General features: G+C 38.5%; 1 protein-coding gene across 5 annotated transcripts in view; it reads left to right on the forward strand.

Moving 5' to 3' along the window:
- Positions 1 to 13,372, forward strand: part of greb1l (GREB1 like retinoic acid receptor coactivator) — a 327,170-nt gene extending 313,798 nt beyond the window's left edge. For all 5 annotated transcript variants that reach the window (XM_048529559.2, XM_048529560.2, XM_048529561.2 and 2 more), the window contains 4 exons: positions 2,971 to 3,112; positions 5,069 to 5,269; positions 11,151 to 11,289; positions 12,051 to 13,372. In XM_048529559.2, coding sequence (XP_048385516.1) covers positions 2,971 to 3,112; positions 5,069 to 5,269; positions 11,151 to 11,289; positions 12,051 to 12,214 — 646 coding nt within the window. In that variant the 3' untranslated portion in view covers positions 12,215 to 13,372. The remainder of the gene's footprint in view (positions 1 to 2,970; positions 3,113 to 5,068; positions 5,270 to 11,150; positions 11,290 to 12,050) is intronic.
- Positions 13,373 to 25,801: the final 12,429 nt, after the last annotated feature.

A 25,801-nucleotide genomic window follows, 5' to 3' on the forward strand; every position in this document is an offset into this window, starting at 1 on the left:
AAAGGGAAATTAGGAGAGCAAAATGGGAGCATGAAAGGATAATGGCAGATAAAGTAAAGGAAAGTCTTAAGTTATTAAAGGTAAAAGGAGAACTAGGGAAAAAGTAGAACCCATGAAGGACTACGGTGACAATTTGTGCATGGAACTGGAGGACATTGATAGAGTTCTAAATGAATACTTTGTGTCGGTTTTCACCAGTGAGAGGGATGATATAGGTATAGACATCAAGGAGAAGGACTTGATATGATTAAAGAAATTAGCATAGATAGGAGATTCTGAGTGGTCTGTCAGACTTAAAAGCAGGTATGTCTCAAGGGCCAGATGAAATGTATTCCAGGCTTTTAAGTGAGGCAAGAGAGGAAGTGGCAAGGACTTAGTCAATAATTCTCAATTCTTCTCTGACCATAGGTGAGGTACCAGTGTTAATCAAGAAGACTGCATGGGTTAAACCAGGAAACTACAGGCCAATCAGTCTAACGTCAGTGCTGGGGAAACTATTGGAAGCAATTCTGAGGGATAGAATTAATCTGCACTTGGACAGGCAGGGCTTAATCAAGAACAGTCAGCACAGTTTTGTTCATAGAACGTTCTGTCTGACTAACTTCATTGAAATTTTCAAAGAGGTGACCAGGTGTGTGGACAAGGGCAATGTATTTGTTGTCACCTACTTGGACTTCAGCATGGTTTTTGATTCGGTTCTGCATGGGAGACACATACCAAGGGGAAGAACCCATGGAATTTAGACTTCAATGTAGGAGAGTTGAACAGTAAGTTTTCAGATCGTATAAAAATTGGTTGCGTGGTAACTAGTGAGGAGGATAGCTTTAGATTATAGGAATTTATGGTTGGGCTGATCAGTGGCAAATGGAATTTACTCCAGATAAGTGATGCACTTGGACTGGACAAAAAAAGGCAAGGGACCCTGGGAAATAGTGAGAGGGACTTTGGTGTGCATCTATTCTGATCTCTTAAGGACAAGTAGATAAAGCGAATAAGAAGACATATGGAATACTTACGTTTATGATTAAAAAAATTTGGTTTGACCACAGCTAGAGTAATGAATGCAGTTGTGAAATCCACACTATTGGAGTTCTGTGCTTGCACCAGGGAGTGGGCACAGGAGATTTAGGAACACAGGAAGAAATGGACCCTTGAGCCTGTTCCACCGTTTACGGACATCATAGCTGATCTGTGGCCTAACTCCATAAACGTGCCTTAGCTCTTATCCCTTAATACTTCTGCTTAACAAAACTTATCCATCTCACATTTAAAATTAACACTGATCCTGCATACACAAACATTTGTAGAAGAGAGTTGCAAACACTCACCACCCTGTGCATATAGAAGTGTTCCCTAACGTCTCTTCTGAATGGTCTGGCCCTAATTCTGAGACTGTGCCCGCAGTTCTAGAATCCGCAACTAATGGAAACCCTTTAATTTCCTGTTAATACCTTGAAGCCTTCGATCAGATCCTCTAAATTCTAGAGGAAAAAGCCTAATTTTTGTAATCTGTCTAATTTAAACCTTTGAAGTCCAAGTATTGCTCTTGTAAATTTATGTTGTACTCCTGCCAGGGCCAGTATATCCTTCCTAAGATATGGATTGGAGAGTTTTAGTTATGAGGAGAAATTGGATAGACTGAGGTTATTTTCCCTTGAGCAGAGGAGAGTGAGGGACAGCATGATTGAGATGTATAAAATTATGAGGGACATAGACACGCATAAATGTTTCCCCTTGATGGAGGGATCCATGACCAGTGGGCATAGCTTTAAGGTTAAGTGTGATGTAAGAGGAAATGTGATGAAACACTTGTTCAACCAGAAAGCGGTAAGAATCTGGACCTCTCTACCTGTATACTTTTGATACCGAAGCATACAGGCTATGTGTCAATTGTCAGAAAATGTGATTAGACCAGTTAAGTGGTTGTTTTTCACCAGCACAGACTGGATGGGCCAAAAGGCTTTTTTCTGTGCTGCAGACTTCTATGATTGTGATGATTATCTCCAACAAGAGAAAATCTAGCTATCATTCCTTGATGTTCCAAAGTATTGCCACAGCTGAACCATCTACTGTCAATGTTCTGGGCGACTATAATTCACCAGAGCTGCACTAGCACAATACTACAGCTAGGAATTCTGTGGCAAGTAACTCAGCTCCTAGTCTCCTTCAGTTCCTGTCCAACACCTACAAACACAAATCAGGAAAGTACTGGCATACTCTCCATTTGTTTGGATGGATTTGGCTTCAGTAGCTGAAGATGCCTATCACAATGTAGCTTACTTGATTGGCATACCAGTCAACACCTTCTACATTCTCTCCTTCGATCACCAATGCACAGAGGCAGCGCTGTTTGCCATCTATGAATTCACTGCACTAACTCACCAAGGCACCTCCAACTGAGCACTTTCCAAACCAAAGTAAACCTCCACCAGTAAGGACAGAGCCACAAACGTACGGAACTAAAAATATCAATTGCTATGAAAACTCAGCAGCTGTGGAGAGAAAGCACAGTTTGGGTTCAGTGAACCTTTTTCAGAATGCTTCTTCGGATATGTGGGAACACCACCACTACAAGTTCTCTCAAAGCCAAAAACCATCCTATCTTGGAACTATATAAATGTTCCTTCAGTGTGGTTGGAGAAAATTCCTGGAATGCCCTTTCTGACAGCGCTGTGGGTGTATCTAATGCTGCAGTGCTGCAGCAGTCAAAATAGTGGCTCATCACCACCTCTCAAGCAATTAGGATGGGCGGTAAACACTGGCCTACCCAACAATGAAGACATCCTGTAAAGGATGAAAAGAATGCCATAGGCAGTCACAGTGGAAATAAATAGAAATAAGTTTGCTATCCTGGTATTTGCAATTTTAATCCCCTTGGAGAAGAGGATTGATTATTCAGAACTCTGTAGCTCAACTTGTATCCTTGTACAAAGAGACTTACACAGTAAATGGCTTCTATGTTTCTAACAGGTATACCTGTGAAGACATTGACTTCAACCTACGGGCAAACAGCAGTGGTTTACTTATTTGTCGATTTAATCACTTTAGTCTCATGAAGAAATACATCCAGGTTGGAGGGCATAAAGATTTTGTCATCAAACCCAAGATTATGGTAAGTAGTAGCCTCTGATAGTGAATTTTATGAACAAAGGCTTGATGCTCAACACAAATATGTTAAACTTGACTTTGATACTCTTGCACAAAGTTAAAATGAACAGCCAGTATGTGTCATCCAGAGTTGAAGGCAATGTTGAAAATGTGTGAAAGGCAGATTTGTCTCCACAGATGCTGCTAGACCTGCTGAGCTTTTCCAGCAATTTCTGTTTTTCTTCCTGATTTACAGCATCCGCAGTTCTTTCGGTTTTTATTTTGTTCCATTGTCATCAAGCCCCTTAGGATGTCTAACTACTTAACTGGTGTACAGTATAAGTGCAAGTTGTTGTTTTAATGATGAATGGGAGATTAAAGGTATTCTGAAACTTTATAATTTTTAAAATTGAATTCCCTGACCCAGCACCATTTTCCCATTTCTTTAACCGACATCCATATGACACCTCTCATTATCCATCAGCAATCTAATGGACCTCTGAGTAATTTTGTATCGTTGATCAATTTTCACTATAAACCATATTGGGTTGACCACATAATTCAGACAAGGTTTTGATTCTGTTTTCTGAGATCATATAATTATTATCATCGACAATCATTGTGAAAAGAAAGAACTCCAATAATCAGTTACTAGTTATTACGAACAACTATTATTATTATTAACCGTTATTAAAAATTCTCTGCACATTTCCTTTCTACCATATTTGAATTCTTCCTAGAAACTAGAGAAGGCTTGTTTGTTTTGGCTTATTGTGATACTTCTCATGAGGAGCAGTGGGTAAGGCTGGGAGTCCACAGTTGTTTCCTTGTTATTCGTAAACTCCAAACAGAGCTCAAGTACTGGCACAAGGTTATGAACAATGTTATATTTTTAGAGCTGTTGGCCTTATCTTTCTATACAGAGCACAGTGAGATGGAGTGGGTTAGCTAGTGCATTTTGATCCACCAATGGAACCTAGAATTGAATCCAGTGATGTGTGAATATCTTCTTACTTCCTTTCAGCTATAAGGATGTTATTTGGATTTGAGCATTCCCCACTTTGTTGTTCATGAATATAATTTATACAAATCTCATCAGGTTAATGCATAAAAAAAGATCAGATCTTAACTATTCTGCAAACTTTGACATAACTAATTACCAATCATCCAGAAACGTTGCCTCTGTTTGCTAAATGCAAACAGCAGAAATCTCTCAATGCAGAGAGGTCATGACCATTTACTAGGTATTGCCATTTCTACTTAAATCCATTTTACACATTCTTATTTGTTTAACTGCCATTTTCATTTTGCATCACTACTTTCCTCTCTTGACTTGAAATTCCAGCTAACAATTTAATTTCAATTTTCCTATCAGCCAGAGAAGATTTTGTGTTATCCTCCCCCATTAGGAGGCAATTCTGTTCAAATGACTGTTCCCTTAAAATCAGAGCAGGAGCCTTTTAAGTAATGCGATTCTAATTCCTTGGGTCTCTTTGTACTAACAAAGCCAATGCAAGGTTCAGGCTACAGTTTAAATCTTCTGCCTTTTTCCTCAACAATAGCTGAATAAGTTTAACGTTAAGTCTCAAAGATGCACATATTCTGAGTTTTCATTAGCCATGCAGTAAAACTTACACTTCAGCCAAATATTTTATCAAGGTCCCTGAGAATACTTATAACATATTGATGATTCTAATTAGTTGTATAAACTTTTAAAACCCAAACTCTGCATTAGCAGTTAATGAACTGTTTCCATGTTTTCCCAGTTTGCCATTAGAAATAATCGTTTATTGCTTTTAAAATCTCTACATACTTTACTGATTTATTTATTTGTGTAAGGATTAAGTGGTTAGATCCCAAAGGTTGCATTGTGCTGTAATATATGAAGGAAGAAACAATCGCAGAATGTTGGATTAATCACTAGTGACCAGAAGCGATTAAAAGTTTCCTTCCTAACAGCTATCTTTTCTTTGTGTGACAGGTATCTGAAAGCCTCAATATGATTTCTGCCTCTCAGTATGTCTGTGCTCCAGATAGTGAAAGCACAATGCTAGCTGCTCCAGCCCAGTTTCTCCTGGAAAAGTTTCTACAACATGCCAGTTACAAACTCTTTCCCAAAGCTGTACATAACAACAACAACCCTGTGTTAGCTATTGATTGCTACATGAATCTCGGTCCTGAGGTGAGCCTTTACTTAAATGTATTACTGCCATAAACTGGTGTTAACCATCCAATAAGCCTGAATGTGCAAAGCACATTCCATCATATATATTTTATATGTATATTCATGGGTGTAGCTTTTGCCATTAAAGGCAAGAGACAGTTGATCATCTGGTCACCATTATCAAGTAGCTTAACATTGCATTAACAAGTTAATTCCTAGATGTTGAAAATTTAATTATTTAATAACATCAGCCTAATAGATAGTATTAACATTAATTAATTAAACCAAGCTTAATGGTCTTTTGGTGGTGCAGAACTTGAGTTTTGCTGAAAAAAGACACTTGTTGTCAAAGCAGTTCATCTTAACATGCATCAAAACAAGTCTCAAGGATACCAATAAAAGGGAAAGCCAACATTAATACTTAATAATTAGAGGACAGTGCTTATAAATTGGCAAGTGAAAGAAGTATTGCCTTGGAAAATATAAAAGTTTGACTGTTAACTTCCAGGCCTTTTTAGACTTTAAACCAGGCAGGTTGACTTTGATTAGTTAGTTCATTGCCCAGAAAAATGAACCAGCAAATGTCTGTCACCTAGTTTGTTGGGTTAAACAGGCACAATGCATATCCATGTTCTTTCTGCCTGTAAAGAATAGAACCCTGTGTGTTAGTAAAGATAGCTTCCAGTACACACGAGCGCTGTACATCACAAACCCAATTGACTGGACTAAGTGGATTATCATGTAATTTCTAAATGAAATTATCCAAATATGAGTTATCCAAATATTATCTATTGTAAAGTCTCATGTGTTATTGAATAATGTCTCACATGCCAACTGGTTGGGTATATTCAGGAACCTTGCTTGTTGTGTACATCCAAAGGGATTTACTGTTATGTATGATCCGCCAATCTTCAGGGATATGGCCTACATCACAGCCTTAGTGAAACTTGTATATCACATTTGTGTGATAGGCAGCAATCCATTTTATTTGATAGCCACATCCTGTTAGTAGTGAACACCATTCACTACTGCGTAGTTGTAGTATGAAACAGTTTGCTTTCATGTGTTGGAAAAGTGAAATGAACTACCATTTTTTGATGTCCTAGTTGAGAAATTGGGCAGGGGGTTATCCAGCATTGTCTACTTTGAAACTCTCTCTTACTTGCTAATATATACTTGGGATTCCTACCATTCCATGCGTTATAGTATTGGTCTATTTAGCAACCTCATTAATATGGGCCAAGGCATTTGTTCATCGTGCAAACCTTATGCTTAAATAGGGTATCCTGCAGAGGCATCCTGCATGATAACGGCAGCCTGGATCAGATCATCTCTTGCTGTATATCATGTAAACTCATGGAGCGCTCTAAATTGATCACCCAGACTGCTTCAGATAAGGTATAGAACATAGAACATAGAAAAGTACAGCACAGTACAGGCTCTTCGGCCCACGATGTTGTGCCGTGGATTAATCCTAATCCAAAAATAAAATAGCCTAACCTACATTCCCCTCAATTCACTGCTGTCCATGTGCATGTCCAGCAGTCGCTTAAATGTCACTAATGACTCTGCTTCCACGATTACCACTGGCAAAGTATTCCATGCACTCACAACTCTCTGGGTGAAGAACCTCCCTCTGACGTCTCCTCTATACCTTCATCGTAATGCCTTAAAACTATGACCCCTCGTGGCAGTGAATTCTGCCCTGGGGAAAGGTCTCCGTCCATCGACTCTCTCCATGCCTCTCATTACCTTGTACACCTTGATCAGGTCACCTCTCTTCCTCCTTCTCTCCAGAGAGAAAAGTCCGAGTTCAATCAACCTCTCTTCGTAAGACAAGCCCTCCAATCCAGGCAGCATCCTGGTAAACCTCCTTTGCACCCTCTCCAAAGCCTCCACATCTTCCCTATGATAGGGCGACCAGAACTGGGCATAATATTCCAAGTGTGGTCTCACCAGGGTTTTGTAGAGCTGCAGCAAAACCTCGCGGCTCTTAAACTCAATCCCCCTGTTAATGAAAGCCAAAACACCATATTCTTTCTTACCAACCTTATCCACTTGGGTGGCAACTTTGAGGGAGCTATGCAGTTGAACACCAAGATCCCGCTGTTCCTCCACACTGCTGAGAATCCTGCCTTTAATCTTATATTCAGCATTTAAGTTCGACCTTCCAAAATGCATCACTTTGCATTTATCCAGGTTGAACTCCATCTGCCATTTCTCAGCTCAGCTCTGCATTCTGTCAATGTCACGCTGAAGCCTGCAATAACCCTCGATACTATCAACGGCACCTCCAACCTTTGTGTCATCAGCAAACATACTAACCCACCCCTCAACCTCCTCATCCAAGTCATTTATAAAAACTACAAAGAGCAGAGGCCCAAGAACAGAGCCCTGTGGGATACCACTCAGCACTGACCTCCAGGCAGAATACTTACCATCTATAACCACTCTCTGCCTCCTGTCAGCCAACCAATTCTGAATCCAGACAGCCAAATCACCCTGTATCCCATACCTCCTGACTTTATGAATGAGCCTGCAGTTGGGAACCTTATCAAATGCCTTGCTGAAGTCCATATATAAAAGTTTTTATATCAAAGTTTGAGGAACAGGTGAAGCAAGCTTTTTGCACTGCTTCTGTGCAATAGCAATATGAATATTTATCATTATCAGGATGCAGCCATCAAGCTAAAACGACATTCTGGCCAACACACAAATAAGTGGTGTGGTATATGAATTTCAGTGCCAGTGTGATGCCACGTATGTCAACTATATTTCCTAAAGACTGGCAGATCATATCAAACAGCATAGCTCTTTAGCTGTTTGCAGCTGGCAGGGTACTGACTATACCCAACTAGTCCGCGCCAGCAAAACTCACAACATAGTGATCAACATTAGATATGACTCTGCAATTTGACAAATAATTAATTATTTTGCTGTAGAATCCTGAATGAGCAAAGAATTAGGCTGACAGTCGATTTAGGATTGTCAGCTGGACTTGCTGTGTGGTGCACCTGCTTATACTCGAAGTTATCTTGTTAATTCATGGGACCTTGTTACTCGTGGATAAAAAGAACATATGAACATACTGTGCCTGTTTCAACTCAACAAAATAGATCACAGCCATTTGCTGGCCCCCTGTCAGTGCCCTGATGAATCAAGTTAATCCGTCAGATTTGAAATCTAGGCAAAGCCAGCAGTTAACAGTCTGTCATCACTAACTACTGCATTTTCCTTGAAAACACCTCTATTAATCAAGGGTCCACTAGTCAGCCAATCAGTATTCTCCCTTCATACAGCATAGGATGGTGGTCTTCCCTTTTATTGGTATTCTCAAGAATTGTCCTGAGGAGTGCAAAATGAAAAGCTTTGACAAAGTATGTCTTTTTTCAGCAATATTGAAATACTGTAAAGGGAAGCAGACAAGTTTCTCCTTTTTTTGAACAATTAATTTGATCACTTGCTTGTATAACTTATTAATATACCTTTTCAAACCACTGTTTAGCACTTAATTTCAATACTTACTCTCCGCTCTCCAACATTACAACAGTGTTGCTGCAAACACAAGCTTTGAATCTGTTTTACAGTGGTATCTTAAGAGACTCTAAATTGAGGAAGTTGGTGTAAAGATAACTCAATTAAATAGTTTAGCTTAAATCAAGCACTGGAGGTTATTTCTGGAGGAATAGAATTGACCAATAGAGAAGTTATGCTAAAGTTGTATCAGATCTCATTCAGACCACACCGGTGGTATTGTGTATAATTCTGATTACCAGATGGCTAAAAGGTTACAGGGGAACTATGAAAAGAAGCTGGAGAGATGCAAAAATATGTACAGGATGGTACCACTACTACAAGCTTATAACAAGAGGAAAAGCTGATTAACTTGGGTCCTTTGACTACAAAAGAGGCTTTAGAGTGACTGAATAGACGCCTATAAAAATATTAAAGGTTTTAATAAGACAGATACAGAGCGCAGAGCTTTCGTTTTTGGAATCCATCCTTGTTGAGTGAAGAATTGCTACTATTTAGACTTTACTTGGAGCACCTTTTCCATTGACATGGAAACATTCTCCATGGAAATAGTTTCCATATAGATTAAGAATGGCAGGCAAGTTCTTGAAGCTTGAGGGCCATTCAGAGTCCTTCCAGCTTCAGGGAAGTAGCTGGCTGCAATTAACTGAGCTTTACCACAAAAGTTGCCCTCTACCACCATTATAAAAATGTAATTAACAGCTGGAAAAGCAACCAGTCCATGAACGTTGAGTGAGAGAATTGTCCAAACAGGGTGACTTTGGCTGCAAGCAAGGAAGTCTTGTGGGTCTGCCTGGAATTGTTATATCCCAGTCTGCTGATGTCCAGCTTCAGGCTACTGCCCAGTTCAGGCAGATGGTCTGCTTCCATTCGTGACAGCAATATAGAAAATCACAGTAGATGACTTTTGACTGCTTTTTTAAAAAAGATTTAACAGAATGTGGCACTACTGGCCAGGCCAACGTCTGTCTACTGTTTGATAAATATGTGGATCTGTGTGAGAACTCTGCCAAGTTGATTGACAATTCATTTTTAAGCATGCTCCTGGCATATCCTCCTTTGTTCTTCATTGAACTAAGGTTGATACTGCATCTGATTGTAATGATAGAGTTGGGGATATGCCAGGCCATGAAGTTACAGGTTGTAATTGAATGCAATTCTGTCACTGTTGATGGTCTGCAGTTCCAGACTTGAATAGCTAGATATCTTTGAAATTTAGTTCACTTAGCACGTGGTGGTGCCATACAACATAATGGAGGGTACCCTGAATTTGAAGACAGAACTTCATCTCTGCTAGGATTGTGAACTGGTCACAGCTTCCAATACTGTCACATACCGATACATCTAAGACAGCTAGATTGGAGAAGATGGCATGGAGTAGATTATTACCTCTTGTTGATTGCCTCATCAACAGCCACAGGCACCTTTTAGCAGCTATCTCCTTCAGAACTCAGTTAGCTCTGTCAATAGTGGTGCTACCAAGCCAGTCTTGGAAATGAATATTGAAGTCCCCACCTACAAAATATTCTGTGATCTTTCCACCCTCCTTGCTTCTTCCAACTGGCTGTCAACATGAAGCAGTACTGGAGTACTGATTTATCAGTTGAGGGGATCTGTAGGTCATTAGCAATTAATGGAACATATTTTCCCTCAAAAAGGGAAGTGTTGGTAAAACAGTACATTGTCCACCACCAGCATTTTCTGGGTCCATATCCCATCATACCCGACCTCAGTGGGGCCTCAAAATCCTGTCCAAAGATTGTTTCCAGATTGTAGTGATTGTCATCAATATAAGGCAGCCACTAAGAAATTAAAAAGGGAATTGAGGAGTCTTTTAGACAAAAAGGGATCGAATAGTACTCATGTATATAAGGAGGTGGTTAAACAAACATGAAGGAGTAAAGAAGGTTCTGCTGAAAGAATTAAATGAAGACAGAGGCTAAAGGAAAGGATAAAAATGAATTAAAATGACTAAAAATAAAACCAGAGATAATGGGAACTGCAGATGCTGGAGATTCCAAGATAATAAAATGTGAGGCTGGATGAACACAGCAGGCCAAGCAGCATCTCAGGAGCACAAAAGCTGACGTTTCGGGCCTAGACCCTTCATCAGAGAGCCTCTCTGATGAAGGGTCTAGGCCCGAAACGTCAGCTTTTGTGCTCCTGAGATGCTGCTTGGCCTGCTGTGTTCATCCAGCCTCACATTTTATTATCTTAAAAATAAAACCAGCTTGGAATGGTTGTATTCAATGACCTGGTAGTGTGATGTTTGTCATTTGTGATTGTGTGTAATAAGAAAGCAGTAGATATTCCTTTAACACACAGCACTTCTGTGATTAACATTTCTGTTCTTTCTAATTCATAGATTTCTGTGTGTTATGTAAGTTCACGACCTCACTCAGTTAACATAAAATTTGCGGAAGTTTTGTTCAGTGGACTTCTACTCTACCTCTGTGACTCATTCGTTGTTGCCGATTTTCTCAAGAAATTCAGATTTCTTAAAGGTAGTGAAACATCAGTTCTTTTTTATATACATTTTATGATTTAGCAAATAAAGGATGGCCAGGAAAGGAGATTGTTTGATGTTTACATTTGTTTGCCTTTATTTGATGAATTACTCTTAATTATCATTCAGAATGTTCAGAGGCAGCATTCTATGGAAACAGTACTTAGATCACCCCTTACCAGATAATCTTCCAATGAAATTGACAGGGTTCACAGATTCATCTAACCTTTTGACTGCAAAGTAACAATTTTGCCATGAGGAATTTTACTTCCAAATTTTGATGAATTTTGAAGGGTTATTTACTTCTGAATAGGATATTCTGAATATGGAAAGCCTGCTGTTGGTTTCTGTCTAAATGCTCCATGCTCCTTCCTGAGGACTATCATATGATTTGTCCTCCATGGTTTAAATTCTTCAAGCTGTAAGACATTATCTTCTCTGTCTTGAATCTTAGTCCATTTCTGGCTGGGAGAGAGCATCATTTTACTTCAGCTGCTGCCTAAAGTGTACAATTAGCCAATGGGATTTATTATGTCCATTACTATTCCTGTACCTAAAATATGACTGCACTATGGTTAAAAATGTCTTCAAAAAGCTGAGAGAATGCAATTATTGGAAGCAGCAGACATCTAGCTCTTATTACATAGGGTAAGGGGGAACACTTCAGCTTTAGTGAATTTAACTAATCTAGAAGATAAACTTTGAAAATCTCTCTTTTGGTGAGATCCTAAGTTAGTATCATTTGCTTTGCAATTAAAGGTGCCACACTTTGCATGATTTGTCAAGACCGAAGTTCGTTACGTCAAACTATTGTACGTCTGGAGTTGGAAGATGAATGGCAGTTCCGGCTGCGTGATGAGTTCCAGACAGCCAGCAGCAGTGATGACAAGCCACTTTATTTTCTTACCGGACGGCATATTTAAGTTTACTTCAGATGGCAAGAAACAATAATTGCGGGTGATAGGTGGCACTAATAACAGTTTGATAAAGCACAATTTACAATTCCATGGAAGGGTAATACGGCACAATTGTGTAGAAAAAGCATATCAATATTGTTGGTAGTCTGACAGTGGTCACTTTAACAAACGATTATATAAGAACAGAAACATAGTGCTCAGAGATAAGAGAGGACTATGTTCTGACGTCAGTAACTCCAGAAAAAGTTAATTGTGTGATTTGTGAGAAAAACAACTTTATATACGACTTGGTACATTAACCTATTCAACATGGCAGAAAAAGGCAACATGAGCTGCAGAATGTGTATATGTCCATCATAGGCTTGACCAGTGCTACTCATTTTAAAATATGTTGCAAGTAGACCTGGATCAAAGCAGAATGAACAACTCTTAATAGAAATACTTCATTTGAAAGGAATGAAACCAAAGCTGTGGAGTGAAAGGAATTGAAGACTGTATGTTGAAGATTCTCCACGTCACCATTTTGACTGTACATATTTACAGTTAAGCTCAGGGGTTTAAATTCAGGTGACAATGGAGAGGAGTCACTCATAATCATGCTAACTGTTCTCTTCATTTTTTGCTGTATATGATTTCATACTTATTTGCTGTAATACTTCATCCTTAAGTACTTTTTTAGAAAGCTCACATATCTGTTGAACATTTCAATCTAAATGCATTAGTAGGGACTTTGCTAGATTTGATTATACGATGTGAGTGTTGCTCTAAAATTTTAGTGGTATCTGGATTAGAAACATTTCTGACTGCATGCAATGCAGGTCTTGGTTAATCTGTAATTTCATTTAACTAAATTGTCTTCATGCTTTCTTGTATAGCCTCCCCAACAGTACTTTTTTTTACATATTGCACAGGTGGTTGTATTCTTTTGCTTACACTTACACTTAATTGCAGCATTGTTTTCATTGATTTCTAATTTCATGCAAATTGCTATCAATAATGCGTTGAGTTAGCTTTCGGGAGGTTGAATGTGCAGTCTTGTCATATTGAAAATCTACATCTTTTCTACTTTAAATGTTAAACGCTGTTAAGAGGATGGAGGCATTGTGCTTTTCAGTTTCTTTTTTGTACAACACATGAAAAGAGTAAATGTGCACGAGTATCACACATCTTATTGTTCCTTCCTGTGTTGACTGTAATGTGTCATTTTTAATATTTCCTTTATTTTTAAGAGATGCTCTGCTGGATATAAATGAAAGTAAACGTTAATTTAGTTGTATTTCATCCACATTATCACTGTGCAATGCCATTACATGTCAACTGTTTTTGGTAGACAATACAGCAGTCATGTCAGCTGGAGACCTCCTATACTTCATACAAGAGATACAGTGATAATATCAACAATGTGGAAAACATAAAAACAATTGTATGAAACTTTGAAATTAATAATGCCCCCATAAAATTGATAATCTATGCTCGCACTGAGAAATGTAAAATATGACTATTGACAGACAAAAATATTAGAACAAAAACATTCCAAATTGACATTGGGAGAAAAATCAACACATTTTCATATTATAATTGGAACGTGTCTGTACATTGTTAACTTCAGACCATACAGACATTAGCCCTGCCAGCAGCAATATACATGTGCACTGATTATTAGCCCTGCCAACAGCAATATGTATGTCCACTGATAGCTGAGGTGGACATGGAGATTGCAGTTGAGAGGAAAAAAAAATGATTGTTATTAATGAGAGAACTTATAAAGAAAATTCATTGTAAATATTTCCAATTACAAATGGACACCTATCTTTTATTTCAGTGTAGTTCTCTCTCCCTTTGCACTGTACACAATTTCTTGTCTGAAATAATTACAGAACTTTTTCAACTGTTATATCAACTCAGTGTTATGTGAGCTTTATACAAAAGATATCTGCCTTAGGAGGTTTATGGATTTTAAAGGATCCATGATATTGGTGTTGGGAGATGGATTATGGCAACATAAAGGGTAAGTCTTATTGTCACTGATCTCAGGTACCTTTGTATTACATGAATGTATTGGTGAAGTTCAAATTTCACTGGCAGGACATAATGTTACAATTTGTTTTCTATGGGCTGAGAGTAGAGGTCACTAAATGAATTTTAGACTTCTCCATTCTAAGTACTTGGTTTATTTGTACACTCGCAATAGGTATTGTTTGAATTATATCTTGTCCTACTTAACCTAACCTCCAGTTATCGTGAAAACAGTTTATTTTGCTGTGCTTCGCAAACGGTCAAGGTATAGCACCCAGTCTTGTCACTGAACTTTGTGCATTTTATCATTGAATGTATGCTGTGTTAGTTGGAACACCATTGTAAATTTACCTTTAAATTTGTAGTGCATAATATAAATTTTTCTGCATTTGTTGTACTCTTAATGTACCATGTACAAGTTAGACATGCCAATTGGAAAAATAAGTGGAAATTCTAGTTTCAGGCTGGAGTGATAACTTTCTGTTCTAGTCCCTCTAAGGATGTTCTGACACAGGCCTCTGCTGTTTTTCTGGCAGATAATTTCCCAGTATATTCGTGTAGTGTATGTGAAATATCTTTTTATAAACCACATTGATTTTGCTACACAATATACAGAAAATCTTTCCCAAATATTGGAATGTATTACTCTCATTGTCACCGATCTGCATTGGAAGATTTCAGTTGAGTAGTACAGTTTTTTTTTCTATTTCAATGAGATCTAACTTTTATTTTGATCTTGAATGCATTTCCGGTTTCAAACAACACATTACATTCTTGCTGTAAATTACAGCTATTCCTGTTCAAAATCCAAAGCTTATAGCATGAGGCGCAGAATTGTCACCTTTCACTTTCAATGCCTGCAATGAAGATGTTCAGTTGGAGAAGAAACTCTGCGACAAGAAAAGGAAGAATTAGTCCATGCAATTTTTTTCATCCTTCACAAAATCTCCCTTGAAAGGAAAGCATAAAGACCATACTGATGATCATGTAGTTGTTTTACAATTAAGTGACATAATTTAGTAAACGGTATTCTGAATTTTAACAGAAAATACTGCAGAAGTGCAACAGACCAGATTAATGCTGCAAAAAAGTGAGTTTACATTTTATCTGTAACCTTTCATGATAGCAGCCAGTGCTATCTATAGATGGTAATCCCTTGGCACCCAAAGAATCAAGGGGGAAACTCATACCAGTTGAATCTGATTATCCCACAGCCATTTGACATTTCCAGGGTATTTCTAACCCTCAGTTAATATGAAGTTCCACCTTAAGCTGACAGCCAGTCTGACTAGTCCCAGCTGCAGAGGTTGCGGTGGATTAAGTGCTGGAGTCCAGAATCAGCTAAGTGTGGTGGCCTCAGGGTTGGCGGGGGATGTGAAGCCCAGATGTTAGACAAGAGGGAGGATGAAGAGTATTGGATAGAGATGGGGATGGGAGGTGGGAAATGCAATATTGAAGAGGTCACGGATGGAGGTGCCTCCCTCCTCCTAACTGAAGCCAAAGCAAGATCACGTTTCAGGCATCTCTGTTACTGTTGAATTCTTCCAGTGACCCCCGAGAATTGAAGCTTGGTGGAAAAGACCATTAAGTGATCGCTAGATATCCATAAGTACTTTACAGGGATGAGGGAGGACTAGTCTAGGCATTGTACATCCTCCCACAAAACGGTGGTTAGGTCAGGGAGGGACAGAAGCAGTGTGGAGACCACAAAAGAATTTCATCCCCCACTACCACAACCCCCAGAGAGAGAATATTGTAACCCTCATTCACTTTGCTACAGGTTGTTTTCTTCAACCTGTTGAAGCTTTGGTAGCTAAAGATGAATTTCTGAGTTTCTGTTTGTGACAAAGTAGAACCAGATCCAAAACTTCAAACTTTTGGCTTGTGATACCATGAATCTAATCTTTGTGATGTTATTACAGAGATGAAATTAATTTTGAAGATAAGCATGCAAGCTAATTGGCTGAAATACACTGATTTACCACTATATGCTTTGGTGTAAGACTTTGTAGAATTTTTAACTAATTAATTAGAAATATATTTTATTTATAAACTGTATTTTACCAATCATATGTTGATCAATAACTGTCCAGTTTGGTTCCTGTACCTCATTCCAACTTGAGAAAACATCTAAACATTGAGATTGTGTTGGCTTTACCCAGCAGCCCGTAAAGGAACTACAGTTGTTCCTTATGCACAATAATACTTTACACAAAACTCTAACTATATCAGTAGCTTCCAGTTTTCAGTACTGATTACTACGTGCAATGTTTATATCGAGTGCTCCCAAAAAGTCTTTCAATTCCCTGCAGATTTCCAATATCATATTTTGTGGGTCCCAAATGACTTAAAATATCAGTTAATAGTTTGGCATTTCAAAAGAATATTTTTACCAAATTGATATTTTAGTTTTGCCAACATTGTGGCAGCATTGCTAGCCCATTTATTTATTGCTGGTGATAAATGAAGCTGTTAGGAAGAGCTGAAAGTGTCATTAAATGTCAAGTACTGACTGCAATGGTCCACACAAACAACGAATCACTATCACCTGTTATTTTTCAACAAGAAGACTTTTGAACTTGAGCAGATTCAGTCGATATCGAGAGAGCCAATTGAGGGTTAGTGAAGCTCAGCATATAGCTGGTGAGAAATTGTTAGTCATATTCTGACATAATAGGGGTGGCATGGTGGCTCAGGGGTTAGCACTGATGCCTCACAGCACCTGGGTTCAATTCTACCCTTGGGCAACTGTTGATTTTGCACATTCTCCCCACGTCTGTGTGTGTTTCCTCCAGATGCTCCGGTTTCTTGCCACAGTCCAGAGATGTGCAGATTTGGGTGTATTTGCCATGCTAAATAGCCCATAATGTCCAGGGATGTGTAATCTGGGTGAATCAGTGTTGTTAAGTATAGGTTTACAGGGATATGGTGGTGGGGTGGGGTGGGGTGGTGGGGTGGGGTGGGGGGGGGGGTGTGGTGGATCTGATGGGATGCTCTTCAGAGTGTCAGTGTGGACTTGATAGAACTAATGGCCTGCTTCGACACTGTAGGGTTTCCAGGAACTGTTACAAAGTCCATCTTAAGAAAATCCTTGGTTAGAGACCGAGTAAGTTGCAATCATACAAGACACTTCAATGACAGAAGCAGATGGGGTTTTTTTTTACACTTGCTAATCTTATAAATTTCAGAATCATCTTGTTACCTTGGTTTGAGGCTCTTTGCCTCATGTTTAGTTATATTTTTCCAAGAGCTACAAGTAGACTTTGACAGAAACATCACCATAGCAATAATCACAACAGGGATCTGTTTCCAGGTTCTGCTTCCCTTCTCTTACTATCTTTCAAACACCATTACTTCTTAACACTATATATCAGGATCTTTTGCAATCACTGGCTCTCTCTCTAGTACAGTTTACAACACCCTTCTTTCTAGTATAGCTTAAATAATAACACATTGTCTAGTATCCTGGTATATTGAGTAGACTCTATCCAGAAAAAAATGTTTTCTTTATGTTTAAAGTAGTTGCATTTATATCTATCAGTTGAAATAGAAATGGTATGTGAAATAGCTCAATTGAAAATAAGGTAAAAGCTGAAAATGCCAATTTGTTCCCTTTAATATAGTGCAGGAAGGAAAAGTCCCACTCCAGCCTGAATGTCCCTTTAAGACTTTCCTGTTAATTTTCCCTGTTGATTTAGATTGTTTATCTAATGGTCTGTGTAGGGTAAATTTCATACAAAAAAAAATGAGTACTACACCTGAAGGTGAGTAATTTTTTTTGTTGCATGTAAAGAGTAGTCAATTCAAAACTAGTCTTAGATTAGCTGTAGGATAAGAACAACTTAACTGTGAAGCTTAAATTATGCAATGAATTTTTGTAACTTCATAGGATGTTTTATCTAATTGCTGCTTTATCATTATGTTAATTCTGAATTTAATTACTTTTTGGATTCCTAAACATGGTAAATTTTGTTTTGCCAACCAGACCTACCTCAAGTTTCAACATTTGTATGTTTGTGTTAAATTGTCCTACTGCAATCGTGGTTCCAGTTTGTTTCCAATGTGTTAGTTTACTTTGAATGTATTAAATTGACATTTAAACTGAAATATTGGTGGAAATGATTTTTTTTGTGAATAATTTTTTTTTAAACATTTTCTATTGCAAAGAATATGAAACTATACTCTGAATATATCCAAGTTAAATTATTTATTCCAAGATATTAATATTAGGCGATTAGAACATGATTAAAGGACAATCAGAACAACTTCTAGCATTTATGTAGCAAAGTAACTGACCACTACGCTGGTCTCATCCTTCCTCATCTGGAATAATCCTCTATTCCTTTTTCCCTTAGATGCTAATCTAACTTTCCTACAAATGCATCACTTCTAATTGCCCTACTCTTTGTATTTTCACATTCTGACTTGAATGTAATGTGTGACATGCACAGTGTTAATGTATAGAAATGTCCTATGGCACTTCAAAAAGGAGAGGAATGTTTATTGAACACTTTAGAGCAAGAGCAGCACATGAAGGCATGCTTGGAGGCAAAAGTTTTGAAGATTGCTGATAGATGTATTAAAGGTGGAAGGTTTCAACAAAGTGGAATCCAGGATCACAATGTCTGCAGGTAAGAGGAACAGAAGAAAAGGAGGATGCATGGAGTAAATTCTGTGGTAGGGTGAGGTGAAGCCATAACAAGAATTTTGACATGTATATAAGAAATGAAGATCAATATGATGGGTTTGAGGAGGGTGTGTGTGTGTGTGTGCGCGCATGTATGGTGGGTGGTGAATTATTGCAATGGTTAAATGTTTGACAGATCAAAAATATGGTTCCTCTGGAAGTTACAGGAGCAAGGCCAGAGGCTTTCCATCTGAACCTTTTTTCGGGGATGATGCGAAGTGGGTCTGATCTTGAAGAAAGTATCCAGAATGCACATACTGAAAATATGTGGGGAGAGATAATGGGAACTGCAGATGCTGGAGAATTCCAAGATAATAAAATGTGAGGCTGGATGAACACAGCAGGCCAAGCAGCATCTCAGGAGCACATATGGGCACTTTTTTATTTAAGAATGTGCTAGGAAGACCTTCAAATAATTACACTGAATTTTATTGATCACTGATTCCAATGAATCTTTCCTCAGTTATTTGAAAGGTTATATGACTATTTAAAAATGTATGGAAATAGGGACTGTTAATTTTTTATGAAAATGAGAAGTGTGGCTTCAGCAAAGCAATAATTCAGGAAATAGCTCCAGTCCATTTATTGTTCCTATTATAGAATCATTGAAACTTGTAGGACCAAAAGAAGCCATTCATTTCACTTTGCCTGTCCAGCTCTTTGAAAAAGGAATCAAACTTAAACCTGCATCCTTAGGTTTTGTGGAACTCATGTTCTGTCTATGAATGCCTGTTCAAAAATGACACATGGGAGCCGTTTCCCACACCTTATCAGGTGGAATATTCTAGAGTTTGACAATTCTCAGTGAAAAGATGTCTCATCTTCCCTCTAGATCTTTCACCAATGTTTCTAAATCTACAGTAATTGAACTATCAAACTCCACTCTATTAAAATCTGTCATCAGAATGAAAACTTCTCTTATATTGTTCTTCAGAATTCTTCCAGGCTTGAAAATAGTGTGATCCCAATATGTAGAAAGTTCCTGGAATACCAGAGAAGACAGCTGCAAGAGCAGATAGGCTGTTTACACGGTTCAGTTTTAAATAAGAAGCACCACATTTTCATTGGGTTTCTGGAACTAGAATCGGGACTCAGGAATTGCCACTTAGATCAAGCCCACCATTAACAGTGATATTTTCAAGGAGCCTTGCAAGTGTTAGCACTTGGTCAGAGCTCCACAACAGTCATTGCTTTCTCGGAGCTCACATGATCCCACATTGGGAGATTGTAGGAACTGCCGACACTGGAGAATCTGAGATAACAAGGTGTGGAGCTGGATGAACACGGCAGGCTAGGCAGCATCAGAGAAGCTGGAAAGCTGATGTTTCCGGTCCGGACCCTTCTAGAAAATTTTCTGGATCCAAAACGTCAGCTTTCCTGCTCCTCTGATGCTGCCTGGCCTGCTGTGTTCAACCAGTTCCACACTTTGTTATCCCACTTTGGGAAGTGTCGTTCTATTAAGTCACCTCTTAACTTCCAAGAAAAACAGTCCCAACTATTCTGACTACTCTTCATAACTGAAATCCTTCATCCTAGTAAACCTTCTCTATACTCAAGTCAAAGGCCTTCACTATTTTCCTCTGATGTACGTAATTGCCCAAATACCCCAGCTGAGATGTAACCAGTGCCTTACAAAGCACTGGCATAATTTCAGCTTCTATGTTCTCTTTGTCAGTGTACATTTAAGTAATTTATAAAGTATTTTAACCCCATTATCAACTTTCCCTGCCACTATAAATTTTTGTGTTTACGAACACGGTCTCTTTACTCATCCACACTTTTCAAACTGTTTCCATATCAGTCTTCTCAAATTAATTTCTTCACATTTCTCCATACTGAACTCCATCCACCATCTAGTTGCCCATTTTCCAGTCAAAGTCATCCTAAAAATATATCCATCTTCATCACAATCTGCTACTTTATCAAGTTTTTTTTAATGATCCACAAACTTTGTAATGCTGCCCCTACACTGAGTCATAAATAAAGATTGTAAGCAGTGATGACTGTGACCCATAGTAATATTACTGGAGATAAAAATCCTTGGACTTTCATATCTTGTAAATAGGCACCACCGATGTGCCTTCCAGAAGTCTATATGCACAAAATCTACTGATCAAGGAAGCACAATTTTCTCTGCTACCTCAAAGAATCCAATTATTTTAGACAAGATTGATTATATTTTCAGAAGAAAATTTAATTTGCCCCAATAATGGTTTATCATCCCTTTCTACTGACGTTTGTCTGACCAGCCTGTAGTTTCCTGGTTTACCTCTCTATCCTTTAATGAATAATGTTATAATCATTGAATCATAGAGATCTACAGCACATTAAAAAAAATCCCGTTGGCCTATCCCATCCATGCTGGTCAGAAGCAACCACCTAATTATTTTAATCCGTTTTCCAGCACTCGGCTCATAGCCTTGTATGCCTTGGCATCCTTCTCAGGGTTTCCGCCTCTACCACCATTGCAGGTCCTGAGTTCGAGATTCCCTCCACCCTCTGAGTGAAAATGTTTTTGCTCTTATTTCCTATTACATCTCATCTTACCTTTAATCTGTGCCCACTGGTCATTGATCATATCTATATTATTATTTATACATCTCAAACTTGTCCCCTCTTAATTTTCTCTGCTGTAAGGTAAACAACCCCAGCCTGTTCAATCTGTCTTCATCTCTTTCAATCAGAAACTCTCCAGCCCAGGCAACATCCTGGTAAATCTCCTCTGCAGCATCTCCAGTGCTATCACATCCCTCCTATAATGTAGATTCAAGAACTGCACATGATACTGTAGCTGGGGCCTAATTGTTTTACAGAGTTCCAGCATAACCTCCCTACTGTTAAACTCAATGCCTCAATAAAAGGCAAGTCAGCAAATCCTTGGTATCCGTGAAATCTCAAACTTGCATATCTGTGATTTTAACCATTTTTAAAATCACTTCTTTACGAGCTCGTAAATTTCATCAATTGAATGTTTCTCAGGATTGGAACCCTCACAGATATACAGGAATGACTGTATACTATATGCCTTTTGAACCATTTTATCCACCTATCCTGATACCTTAACATGCATGAACACTAAGATTCCTCCGATTCTCAGTACTTCCCAGGCTCCTTCTGTTCATATTCATTTGCCTTGTTTGTCCTGCCCAAGTTACAGTATCTCACATTCACCCTGATTAAATTCCATTTGCCACTAACCAGTCCATCTATATCCTCTTCATTATTTATCACCCCATCATTTTTTGTATTGTCTGGAAACTTGCTGATCAACAGAACTCTACATTCAAGTCTCAATCATTTATGTCAATCAAACAGCAAGATCCTCAACAGTGACTTGTGTGAGACTTCACTGGACACAGGTTTCCAGTTAGCTAAACACCCCTCAACTATCACACTCTGCTTCTGGCCAAGAGGGCACTTATGAATCCATTTTGCCAAATTTCTATGGATCCCATGGGCTACTATGACAAATCTAATCAAAAGCACTATTAACAACTCTCTTTAGAATAATGAATGGACATTGTGAGCATTCAACAAAGGCCAAATTTAAAAGCAGTAAGAAAGATGTCAAGGTTTCGAATAGAGTGACAATTTGGATAAAGATAATCTAAACTTTACAGTATGTACTACTGATGGAACTTTAACTTTTTTGTTTTTAATTATCATTACTTTTCTTTTTCGTTCTTCAAAGCTAATTTAACTTCCACTGAATGAAACATGAAAAAGAAAGGAAAGAGCAAATGTTTTGTTGGTGCAGTGATGGTAGTTATTTTAATCAGTCTTTTCAGACATGTTGTCATATATCTCCAAGGCAACTGGGACTTGAACTCTGGCTCACTACCACTGCACCAAAGACTCCCGGCTTTTAAATTTTGGATTTCTTCTGGTGATGGATTTGATAACCAGTTCCACTTGTTCAAGGGCCTTGCTGCTTTTCTGATGACAGCAAAGTCCACAAAATGGATGAGCGAACTGACCATTGCACGAGCCCACTAAAGTGAGGGAAGTGAAAGGAAGGTTGTATTAGACAGAAAAAGTGAATGTTGGTTTTTGGGGGCAGTGTGGAATATATATTGTTCTCTTTATTTGTTACCAACAGTTCTTAAGTATTCATTTATTTGTGACTGGAAAAGAACTTGGAGGTGGCGTGGGTGAGAGAGTGTTGCATTTAGTTATTGGGTACACATTGGAATTTTTTTTTGAAAGCTGCTTAAATTGGCATTAGAGAGCTTACAGATCACAAGGTCAACATATGTTTGAAAGAGTGCTGTGGGAGGCATGAATACTGTCATCAGCACTGGGGAAAGGGAGAGTTTGTTCTTGTAGGATGGGCTTCATTTAAACCTAGGCTAGGACAAGTGTCTAGGATGGGAAAATAGGGTTTTAAAATAATGAATGAAGATTGGGATGGTTTACAAAATGATATATCAGAACAGTAAGAAGAATGTCAAGGCTATAGAACAACAAAAAATTTGATTAAAAACAAGCAGTGTGGACTTGCAAGGAGCAGTGATTTTAAAAGATTGTAATACAGCATTAGAGGCTATGTTAACATCAGGAAAAATACGAAAGGTACGATATCTGAATTAGTAACAAAATGGATGAATTAATAGTAGAGATAAAAAATTATTGTATTTTACTACCTCAATATCCTTGAGCAGTACAATCAATACAATTTGAAATTATTCTCCCTATTAGCTCGGAAGGCAGACATACTGACGACAGCATCCTTGAAGCAGCAAATAGCAAGGAGTGCATGATCATTCTAAACCAACTCCACTGGCCCAGCCATGTGCTTCCACAGCCTGAGTTCTGACTACCAAACAAATCTTCCTCACCCAGCTTGAGGAAGGTACATGAATAAGGAAGACAAAATAAGCCAATTTCTTCCTGATCTCTGATTCTGGTTGAGGGATTGGATGGGGTGAGATGGGTGGGTGGCTACTGATGTTTGCGAGGTAATTAAATAGTTGAAGGTGTAGCTGAGTAGTCGGGGGATACTCAGTGGTTGGGTGTGCGTGTGTGAATTACTAGTTTTAGTCATGGCGCTTTCCAAATGTTAGACCAGGTATTGAATTGTTTCACATTTCCCGGATATCTAGATAAGTTCTACATACCTAGCCCAACTGTCTGCCGAGATTAGGATCAAAAACATTGGTGCAGGGTCTCAGGAAGCTGGGAACCAACCATTCAGAAGTTCCGAGGTGAGTCCTTATGCATGTTCACACATTTCTTAACAGAAGTCCTGTCTATTTCCAGTGCTTTACAGACAGGACTATTTGGGAAATAGCATTAGTTTAACATTTCTTCTGTTTCTTTTGCCCCTGTCTTTGCCCTCCAAGAGACGTGTATTTACTTTTGCAAATTCTAACCATTTGACTTATCTGTAGGAGCCTTTAAAATTTGATTTTTTTAATTTCACCCATGTACTCATTCTATTCTCCAATTCATTTTGAATTTCAAAATCATCCTTTACCTCAAACTCTACATTCTTGCACCCTGTAAACCTCTGTTTAATCTATTACTATGTTAAATTTTTTTCTTGGTGATGATTTTATTTGGGGAAATGTATATTTTTGCAGGCTATGAATTAATTATTGAATGGTCGTCATTATTACCTGTTGCTATATCTTTGAATCTAGTTGTCTGATATTCCAAATTATCTGAACTAACTTAGTTCTCAGACCCATACAGAATTTTCTTTGTTCAGATTTGAGACCTTAGCTTCACACTTAACTAAAATCACTCAATCTCAATTTAAAACAGATATTACAACTGCTGTTCCAACAAGTCCTTTTACCACAAGATTACTAAACCATTTATTTCATACTGCATTTAAATAGTCTACTGATTCCTTGGCTTTTTGATCAAGAAATCTGGCCTGTATATATTCTGTGAACTTGTGAGCAATTTACTGGTCCCTGCCTCCTAGTCTGACCCCAAGTTGCCAGTAAAAAGGTTGTTACTCTAGTTTAGAAAATTATGATAGTTTCCTCTCTTATCACTCCCACTCTACAACCCACCTTTTCCATGTCTCTTCTACATATTATGATCTGAGTAGAGACTAAAACTTCTTTAAAAGGAGAAATTCCAACTTGGAGATAATAGTATAACATGCCAAGATGTCATGCTTTAAAACATTTACTGAAACAAATGATGAAATAACAATTAAGAAAACACCATCTTTGTAAGCAGCATATAACTTGTTCCAAAAACCATAGATTGTCAAGCAGCATTCAAAACAACTCACACAACCATTTCATTTTATCTGAAAGGGACAGTCCCTAAGTACAACATTCTTACAAACCATATCATTATCATACAACTGGGGCAGCACGGTGGCTCAGTGGTTAGCACTGCAGCCTCACAGTGCGAGGGAACCAGGTTCAGTTCCAGCCTCAGGCAACTTTGTGTGGAGTTTGAACATTCTCCCTGTGTCCGCGTGGGTTTCCTCCGGGTGCTCCAGTTTCCTCCCACAGTCTAGAGATGTGCAGGCAAGGTGGATTGGCCATGCTAAATTGCCCATAGTGTTCAGGTGTGTGTGGATTATAAGGGGATGGGTCTAGGTGGGATGCTCCAAAGGCCGGGGGGGGGGGGGGGGGGGGGTGTGTGAACTTGTTGGGCCGAACGGCGTTCCCACACTGTAGGGAATCTAATCTAACTCAAAATATCCTGGGAATATTTAGTTCCCAAACTTGAACTCTCTGCAATTACTTGTTAATGGTAGTTAGCTAAAATGAGTGTCTCCCATGCTTTGACATCAATGTTGCATTTCTTGAGGGAAACCTTCAGGGAAGTGTAGGCAAAAGAAGTGTTTCAAAGTAAGGGGTGAGGAGGATAGTTTATCAGGGGATTATAGACAGGTTAAATAATCTGGGAAAAATATGATA

This window comes from Stegostoma tigrinum, chromosome 5 (genome assembly GCF_030684315.1).
Source record: "Stegostoma tigrinum isolate sSteTig4 chromosome 5, sSteTig4.hap1, whole genome shotgun sequence".
NCBI classification, from domain to species: domain Eukaryota; kingdom Metazoa; phylum Chordata; class Chondrichthyes; order Orectolobiformes; family Stegostomatidae; genus Stegostoma; species Stegostoma tigrinum.